The 10,016-nt window shown below is 47.6% G+C and overlaps 1 protein-coding gene across 1 annotated transcript; it reads right to left on the bottom strand.

Moving 5' to 3' along the window:
• Positions 1–6,971: 6,971 nt before the first annotated feature.
• Positions 6,972–9,587, bottom strand: LOC123167737 (chaperone protein ClpB1). The gene is made up of 6 exons (XM_044585598.1): positions 8,739–9,587; positions 8,501–8,649; positions 8,064–8,401; positions 7,713–7,980; positions 7,435–7,632; positions 6,972–7,330 (listed from the first exon to the last, which is right to left on the bottom strand). Exons 1-6 carry the CDS (start codon positions 9,496–9,498, stop codon positions 7,175–7,177), a joined length of 1,869 nt encoding a protein of 622 aa, XP_044441533.1. The 5' UTR covers positions 9,499–9,587; the 3' UTR covers positions 6,972–7,174.
• Positions 9,588–10,016: the final 429 nt, after the last annotated feature.

The raw sequence follows: 10,016 nt of genomic DNA, 5'->3' as shown, positions 1-10,016 counted from the left end.
GGACAATCTCTTTCAAAGTATCAGGATTTTATCCGGAAACTCGTCTGTTACAAAGGGATTTCATTTTCTAAAACTTATTTGAACTCCTGACTTTTTGTGTGTTCAAAATGCACCATTCAAAGCAGAGACTGATTTTGAATGGTGCATATTCAACACACAAAAAGTCTGTAAAGATCGCCAACCCCAACATAAAAAAATGAGCATAGATGCGCTTATAGAGAAAATTCAACCTAAATTCATAATAAATTTCTATGAATTTCAGAGAAACTCACTGTGAATTTAGGCAGAATTCCCTGTATAAGGGCATCTATTTTCATTTTGAGAGGAGCTCAACAAGGCAGAGAGGGACGTGTTTTTTTTTCTCTTTTGCTTTATTTGTTTTGTTTTGTTTCTACTTACAACAAAAAACTTATTTATTTTATTTCTAATTACTTATGTATTTTACTTTAATTATTTTATTTTTATTTATTTTACTACTGCTATTTTTATTTATTTCACCGCTGCTATTTTTACTTAATTTATTAAGGTTTATTTATTGTAGTTACTATAGTTTATTTTATTTTATTTTATTAAGGTTTATTTAGTTTTATTTATTTTATTAAGGTTTATTTATTTTATAAATATAAAAAAATGAACATAGATGCGCTTATAGAGAAAATTAAACCTAAATTTACAGTAAATTACTGTGAATTTAGGTGAAATTCCCTGTATAAGGGCATCTATTTTCACTTTAAGAGAAGCTCAACAAGGCATAGAGGGACGGGCTTATAAACTGGTGTGAGCGCCCTTCGGTTGGCGAGGTGGGACTAAACACTGGCCGCAACTAGGACCAGCCCTTTAGTCCCGGTTTGTGGTATGAACCGGGACTAAAGGGTGGTGGGCCAGGAGCGTGGCCCATTGGTCCCGGTTTGTCCCACCAACCGGGACCAATGCCCCCACGAGGCCCGGCAGGCCCCTGGCCGCACGAACCGGGACCAATGCTCACATTAGTCCCGGTTCGTGACTGAACCGGGGCTAATGTGAAAACTGCCCTGTGACCTAAGCCCTGTTTTCTACTAGTGTTTAAAACCGGCAACTTGCACCCCCAACTCTTGAAACCGGACAAATTTAGTCCCTTGTCTCGGTTGACCCGGTATCGCTGCTGACTCAGCGCGGTTTTGACCTGTCTTCGTCCACGTGGCGGTATATCTCTCTCCTACCTTTCTCCATCTCACATTTGATTATTGAGACATTTCATCAAACACCTAGCATGCACTGCATGTGCCATCTACGGCGGGACCATGGTGGCTGAAGACCGCCGATGCTCCCGTGGCTTGTGTGCGTGCGCCACAGCATGGACGGCTGTTGGCTGCCGCCTGTGCGCCGGCGTGCTGCTTCGTTTAAAACAAAAGGAAGCCTCAACTTGGGACAGTGCAAGTCAGCATGAGCTTATCCTCGTTGGCTTGCCTTCATCTCCGTGGCCACCATGGTGGAGCTGCCTACTTGGCTTCATCCTCGTCATGAAGCGGGAGTGGCCATGGGCCATGGTGTCCACCTGTCCGGCGAGGTAGAACGGGGTTGCGATGTCCGACGAGGTGCAGCAAGCTCGCGGTGGTCAGCGAGTTAGAGCAGAGGCATCGCGACTGGCTAGAGGGGCTTGCGAGGGTTTGGCCGTGGACGACACATGCAGCGCATGTAAGGTGTTCGATGAGATGCCTCAATAAGCCAATGCGAGGAGGAAGAAGGCAGGGGACAGGAATACTGCCATGTGGACGAAGACCGTTCAAAACCATGCTTAGTCAGAACCGATACCGGGTCAACCGAGACGATGGACTAAACTTGTCCGGTTTCAAAAGTTGGGGTTGCAAGTTGTCCGATTTTAAAGTTGAGGGACTAAATCTAGATTTCATCAAAAGTTGAGGGACGAAAAATATACTTTTCTCTTAATTAAACTAGTAGAATATATATGAAATCAGAAAAAGGCATGTAGCAACACATGGGCATACTTGTGTTGTTTTAGAAAACTCAACGAATTATTTACCCCCTTCAACAATATCGACGTTCAAAAAGAAAAAGAACCGTAGAAATACACCCTCTCATTCTCTTCTTATTTTTAAAAAAATCAAACGACCGCAATACACCCTCTCATTCTCTTCTTATTTAAATTTTTTTTCAAATGATCGCTCATTTTCTTCTTATCTTAAAAAAAGCAATTCACTCTCTTATCGCACGACAAAACGCTCACACTCACATATCATTCCCCACGTCTGCTCTCCCCGTCATGGCTTCTCACTGCATCCCCCTCTCGGTGCCATGACATTCAGCCCGCACCTTGCTTTCATTGTGTGCCCTTTGCTCCACGGTGTCGCCCTCCCCCTCCTCTCCCTCTACGACGTCCTAGGCCAATTCCCCTGCTAAGGAGTGCATATCGTCAGAGCCGAGAGCGACACCGCGGTGATGCAGCCCTCTGCCTACCGCAACACCACAACTTCTATGAGTGCGGCGGCCACAAGCAGGTCCCGAGCTTATGTGTCCACCCTTCTATTTTTCTATTTATGTTATGGGTCATCTTTTGGGTATTAATATGGAAAAGTAAAAGCAAAATCCGCAGTGTGTTTTTGCTGCCATGATATGCACATGAGCAAGCAAGGCAATGAAAATGTGTGTAATTTGTATAACGTAATAAAATTAAGTATCCATACTTAGCACTCATGGTAAAACCCAATCAGACCCTTCTCATATATTACTCCAAGCGACATCAGTTTTTTTTTGGAAAAGGAGGATGACCCCCGGCCTCTACATCTGGGAGATGCATGTGGTCATTTTATTAATTATTCTCGAGGACCTTACAAAATAGAACAATAATATGCCTGAATCCGCCATCTTGCCAACATCTGCCGCTATTCCTATCCGAATGATGAAGGAGTGCAAGCTGGGCCACATACCCAGACCTCTCACCTAAGCCTAACATCTAAAGCCGGAGGCCCTGACCGAGCCATCTGCCAGGTCCGGGGCTCAAACCGGTCCGACGCACTCACATGTGTCGTCGCCGCCGTCTTCCGCTGGCCCATCTTCAGATAAGATTGAGGTGACAACCTTGGTAGGTCCTCCGCCATCGACGCCACCACGACGCCAAACGACGGCCTCCACCTACGCGAGCCTTGGCGGGTCCCCCGCCATTGACGCCACCACGACGCCAGCCGACTCCCTCCACCTACGCGAGTCCATCTCCAAGCAACGGATGTAAATCCATGCTAGGATAGGGCCGCACCACCACCGTCACCCACCACCCACAAGCGCCACCCAACCCCAAGGTTCCCAAAGCGGCACCTTCAAGAAGGGAGCGGCGCCGTTAGCGCCGCCGCCGCCAAACAAAGTTAGGGCTTTCGCCCGGGAGACCTAGGGGAAGGTGAAGTGAGGAGATCAGTCCATACCGACGCCTCCAAGGAGGGGAACGACGCCCTCAGGCGTCGCCGACGGCGCGCCCGGTCATGGCCGGCCAGGGATTTCGCCCGAACTAGATCTCCGCCACTAGCAGCGCCTCCTGTATAGAACCGGCGACCAAGAGGAAGCGCGGCCCAACCAGGCTGGCCCGCACGCCAAATAGGGGAGGAGGGGAGGCGCCAGATCGCACGCACCGGCCGCCGTAGAAGCCGCCGCCGACCAACAACGACCACCGGATCCAGCCGCCCGCGCCGCCGGGACACCAGATCCACCGCCCGCATGGCTGCTAGCCAACCGTGCCTTGCCAATGGAGCCACCGCTCCAGATCCGGGGTTCCCCATGCAGAAGTAGGGCAACCGAGGCCCCGCCGCCACCATCCTTGGCGCCCCGGGCTTGCCCGGCGGCTGCCTCAGGCGGCGGCGAGGAGGTGGGACGAGGTGGAGAGGGGGCCGCGGCGGCGCGGCTACGCCCCCCCCCCTGGCGGGAGAGGCGATGCTGGGGTCGCGGGGGACGCGGGGGAGGAGATCAGCACGTGCTATAATATGAATTGATCACGACATCAGGTTTTTAGCAGGAAAAAGATTCATCACTCACACATGATCAACCGCCAGTCCTCCAAAAAATGCATTCATGCTCATGATATTTATGTATGAGTCCAACACCTAGTTTCACACCAAGTGATCCCTTATAATATGATACTCTTTTGACCCACTTCTATTTATCTGCTTGAAACAAGTTTGCACCATCATCCATAAGGACTCCATAAGGTTTAGACAATCTATTTGGACACTTATTAATGGAGAAACTTTACTAATGCAATTCTTTAACTTGAAGTACCTACACACAGTAAAACCTATAATCAATCAAATAGAAATATACAAATGTTGGTTCGGAAGAAGAGGAGGGGGAGAGAGGAGGAGCGCGAGGATTTATTTCAGGGGAGGGGATGGGATGTGAGAGGGCTGCGTGTGCGCGTGCTTTTATGCACCCCAGAACAGAAGAGGTGTGCCGCCCCCAATGCACGGCTATGTTGTTTGAAGTTCTTCCCACACAATGACATAGTTTTCTCTTGAGTTTTGCTATATATATTCCTAGTGATTAATTAAACTAGTACAATAGAATATATTATGTAATCAGAAGGAAAAAGCATGTGGCAACGCACGAGCATACTCCCCTTCCAACAATATCCACATTAGAAGAACATATATAAAAATACACATTTTGTATCATCATTCATGTGCAACATATATACAAAGAAGAAAAATTATTTGTATGCATCTCTTCTGTTTGTGTAAAACTCGATGAGTTTTCGATCTGGTCCATCATAGTTATGCCAGTGACATTATTAATCGACATTTTCAAAGCATCATCCTAAGACATCGGTTTTTATCTCTGATTTACGAAAGTGAACATAAACATATACTGAAATAAAAAAGGTTAAAAATAAGCTCATATACAATCCTTTAAAACTCGAATATTTCCTTGCCTGCGGTGCATCGGGCTTTGGGCGGCGTGGGGACCCGTTGATCCGTGTGATAACTTCCCCGAAAGAAGGATTTAGGGTTTAAAAGGTTGATCAGTGTGATAACTTCCCTGAAAGAAAAAGAAAACGGATTGTTCAGCGCCCACTCGCACGAGACTTCCTCATCCCGATAAGATTTCCCCATTGGCCAGCCGCCTGCCGCCAAGATCAATCCAGTTGCTGCATGTGCCTCGGCCACCGCCACCCCGCCTAGCGGGTTAATGCAGTCAAACGAGCCAGAAAGCCTATTCTGGATGTGCATTATCAACGTATCTAGGTCAGGCCCACGAAGGTCCTCCTCTGGTCTTATATCCAAGGCTCAACTATCTAAAAATTCACCCACCTCTTTTTTTTTATAATCTTAAGGAGGATGGAGACGAGGACGGACCAGGAGTAGTTGCGCTGAGATGCTCCCCAAAAACCGTATCGCCCTTCTCTCGAGAAGGATCTCGAAGGACGGGGTTCCGGAGGCACATGCTCCCCCGACCAACCGTGCAAATGGTTGTCAGGATGGGATCGCCGGAGGCAGCAAAGTGAGAGGAATAGTGGATGGCGGCTAGGGTTGCGCAAGGAGGGAGTGAGTGTCTTGGCTGCACCAGCCAACGCTTCCTTATATAGGTTGTCGGGTAGATGGACCTGTGCTTATGCCCATGACCGAGTCTGCGAACAGTCCATGGTCCAACGTCTTGGATAGTGGCACTTCTGTTAGCAACTCATTAATTAACCCGAGATTAATTAATCATTTCTGAATGGCAAAAATAAGCACATATGTGTGATCTTGGCTCAGCTCATTCCCATAACCCGTGACGCACGTGCACGTTGTGGCAGGCGGCGGAGGAGGAGGAGCGCGTGTACCACTCCTCTTCTCAAGCTCTCAATGACATGTGGTAGAGCAGCCCTTATAAAGGGGTCTCAACTCTGCTCAACTAGCAAGATGGTACTAAACTTTCCACCACTTACCCTACACCTACACGGACCTTAGAGATTAACCAGGAATTATTGTCTTATATGAGCCAAAGTACATCTATAATTCAACACTCACAACCTACACTACACTAGACAGACAAGTACTCACATATGTAGGAGTAATATTCCAATATGCACACCAATATGATTAGCAGGCACACCAATATGCTTCTACTCCTATACTCACAAGCATGCTGACAAAGCAGTACTCCACTAAATGTTCATTTGGATTAGCAGGCATTCACCACACTAAAGAGCATCACTAGAGCAGCCCTAGAGCATCCCAAATGTATCATCAACAACATCCTCTAACTGAACATGCTGACCTAAAAAACAGAAACGCTGCATCTCTACATTGTACTCCAATCACATGAATCATCTCTACACTGGAGCAGAAAAAAAAAAGAGAAACCCTGAATTAGCTACTCTGAACATTTACACTACAGAGTACAACATCCTCTGTGATTAAATGAACAACATCCTCTGAATTCACTTTAATTAACTGAACATATAACATCATCAACAACATCCTGGATAACATCCTCACACTGAACATTCTGGAGTACATAACATGAAGCATCACTTTCTTGCTGGGGAACCAGATCATGCACCTCGCCCCTTCAGGAAAAATTCAGAACAGCCGCCGTTGCAGAAAGTTCAGAAAACCTAGTGAACAATAAGTTCAGAAAGTTCATTCTACACTAAAATCACAATAACACTAAATACTCCTACCATCACAAACCACGCGACAAAATTTAGCACTAGTGTATGATCATAAGCAAGTAGTAGTTTACAAAACGCTCTTATATTTCGGGACAGAGGGGCTACTTTACAATGGCGTGCAGATGAAATTTGACCACTTTACACGGCACACTGAGCTGGCCAAAATGGACACCGCGATGTCTAACTGAATCATCGGATATTTGCCTGCATGCGTGGTCTCTGTTTGGCAGCGGGGTTTAATTTTGGAGTAAGTCTCAAGACTGAAGACTGGGAGCAGCGGCCCAAGGTTTATTAGTAAACTCAGTAGCAGTCAGTCATAGAGGTTCGATCAAGGAAGTATAATCTCAGCAAACAATAAACATTTTCTCACAAACCAGCAAGCTTTACATACCATTTTGCTACAGATAATGAATACTTATACAGTACGAACAACAAGTGCTTGGTGACTAATCACTAACAACATACATATTCGCTATATATGCCTATGCACACGGCAAAAAAATCATAGCTGGCCTCGACTGGTAGATCTGCCACCTCCTGCTACTTCAGTACGTGGTATTTCAGCCCCTTCCTATCATTGGCGGCATCTATGAAGACGGTCGAGCCTTGGCATGCTTCTCCATTGACAAGCATGTCCACGAGAACTCTCGTCACATTCTTCTTCATCCACCTCTTAATAGGCCTTGCACCATACACCTGCAATATATAGTCCATGTATATTCATCGTAAGCAGGACATACTAGAAAAGACTACGCAAATAAGTGTGATTTGGTTTGGTGACGAGAATAACATGTACTTACCATGTCGTGCAACTCTGACCAAATGACGTCCAAGGCAGCATCTGATGCAAACAAAGAGATGCCCTTGTTAGCTGCCATAGCAACAACACTCTTCATCTGGATTTTCACAATCTCCCTCAGTTCGTCATGCGAAAGCGGCTCAAATATCACAGTCTCACTCAGTTTGTTGATAAATTCAGGCTTAAAGCGTTTCTCAACCTGTGCAAGATCAGGTAAATATGTCGATCAGCAGAGTGCCCAACAGGACTTTACAAAGAGACAGTTTGGGATACACATACCTTTTCCATAAGAAGATCCCGTGCAGTTTCCATGTTTTCTGCGGCCATTCCAGCTGACAGGTTCTCTGCTCCTAGATTTGAGCTCATGATGATGATAGTATTCTTGAAATATACGCTCCGTCCTTTTCCATCAATCAACACGCCATCATCGAGGAGTTGAATGAGAACCTTGAATATCGAGGGATGCGCCTTATCCGCCTCGTCAAAAAGAACAACACTATATGGTTGGCTCCTTACTTTATCAGTAAGCTGTCCGTCTTCTTCATAGCTTCAGAAAGTCAAATGGAAATGTGAGACATGAGAAGGAAGTTTCGGAAAGAAATACATGTGCAAAGAGTGTACAAGTTAAACCTTCGAGGTCCTCCAATGAGACGCGATACAGATCCACTGTCAGCATATTCAGACATGTCAAAGCGGACCAACATCTTCTCATTGTCAAACAGCTTCTCGGCAAGTGCTTTCGCAAGCTCTGTCTTCCCAACACCAGTCGGCCCCAAAAATAGAAAAGAACCGATTGGTTGGCTAGATTGATCAAAGCCGACCCTCGAACGTAGCACTTCTTGCGCAACCAAATTAATAGCTTCATGCTGTCCAACCACTCTCTCATGCAATCGGTCTACCAGGTGGCTGAACTTTTCTTCCTCTCGGCCAAGTGTAGTGATCGGAATTTTAGTCCATCGGCTCACAACCTTCATCATATAACAAAAGAACATGGCATGAGCATCACATTGAAACAAATGGAGACTACTCATACAGATTCTATTATTGGCAAGGAAATGTGAATTTACCTGTGCAATATGACATGGACCAACGGTTAGCTCCTGCACTGCATTTACAGTGCTAGTTTTCTTATCTCTAATTTGTTTTGGTTGATGCAACCTTACGGAAGTGCATGCCTCGTCCATCAGATCAATTGCTTTATCAGGAAACTGACGACCTGAAGACAACAAAATCCACAATTTCTTCAAGATGCACAAACCTACAAAAGTAAACCTACAAAATGCACAAATCTTGTCATGAACGTACCTGTAATATAATGGCCGGCGAGGTGCGCAGCAGCAACCAGAGCGTCGTCGCTGATTATTAGTCCATGGTAGTCTTGGTACCGCTGCTTCAGCCCCTGCAGGATGGCAACGGTTGCCTGGACGGTCGGCTCGTCGACGTCAACCCTTTGGAAGCGCCGCTCGAGCGCGGCATCCCTCTGGATGTATTTGCGGTACTCTTCGGTTGTGGTGGCGCCTATGCAACGGATGCGGCCACGGGCCAACGCGGGCTTGAGGATGTTGGCCGCGTCGCCGGTGCCGCCACGATGATCGCCGGCACCGACAATCATGTGCATCTCGTCGATGAAGAGGATGAGCTTGCCGGCGGAATCCTCGGCCTTCTTGATGGCATCCTTCAAGCGCTGCTCGAACATGCCGCGCCAGTGGGTTCCCGCGACCATGGCCCCGACGTCGAGCTCGGCCACGCGGGCCCCAACGAGGGCTTCGGGGACCGTCCCAGCAGCGATGCGCCGAGCGAGGCCCTCGACGATGGCCGTCTTGCCGACGCCGGCGGGGCCGACGAGGGCGGCGCAGTTCTTGGTGCGGCGGCAGAGGATGCAGATGATGCGGTCGATGTCGTCGTCGTGGCCGATGACCGGATCTAACCTGCCGGCGTCCAAGGTCCTGAGGATGGCGGGCGTGGAGAAGGGCTTGAGCTCTTGCGACAAGAGGCTCCACACTATTGCCCACGACAAACCAACGCTAGTAACGGCCAATACCCTAGCCAGCATAGCCTGCTCCATCTCTTCTCTTCCGATCCAAACAGGGTAGCGATCTCCTGACTTGTCGTTGATTCTCTGGTACGCACCCACACCCACGCCACCGGAGTCAATGGATTTCTGGCTTTCACGGGGACGTGGGTACACACATATATATATATCCATCAAGCGCAGCTGATAGAGTAGTAAACCACGACTCGGTGATGGACTCAAATCAAGCACCAACCCTACTCGGACACCTCCGCATCGATCGTCCGATCTGGGCTCACTGTCACCTCCGGAGCCGTCTCATGGACTCACGCATAGCCGTCCGATCATACTCGCGCCACCGATCGTCCGATCTGAGCTCACTGTCATGGCACAGTTCTTGTATGGACACTATCTCACGGATATTTCGACTTTCGCTGATGGTCGAGCTGGGCGAGTCAACCGTGCGTGAAAAACGTATATCATAAGACGAACTCGCTCAGGTCGACCGCCATCGACAAAAGACGATTTTCTTCCTCCAATAACAACTCTCATCACTCTCACATATATATGAT

This window comes from Triticum aestivum, chromosome 7D (genome assembly GCF_018294505.1).
Source record: "Triticum aestivum cultivar Chinese Spring chromosome 7D, IWGSC CS RefSeq v2.1, whole genome shotgun sequence".
Lineage (NCBI taxonomy): Eukaryota > Viridiplantae > Streptophyta > Magnoliopsida > Poales > Poaceae > Triticum > Triticum aestivum.
This window is presented reverse-complemented; position numbering and strand designations above follow the sequence as displayed.

Excerpts from the sequence above, each read along its gene's own strand:
- LOC123167737 (XM_044585598.1), bottom strand. The coding sequence starts at position 9,498 with ATGGAGCAGGCTATGCTGGCTAGGGTATTGGCCGTTACTAGCGTTGGT. Across the intron at positions 7,633-7,712 it reads GGGATCTTCTTATGGAAAAG|GTTGAGAAACGCTTTAAGCC; the intron begins GTATGTGTATCC and ends GATCTTGCACAG. Across the intron at positions 7,331-7,434 it reads GGTCAGAGTTGCACGACATG|GTGTATGGTGCAAGGCCTAT; the intron begins GTAAGTACATGT and ends TATATATTGCAG.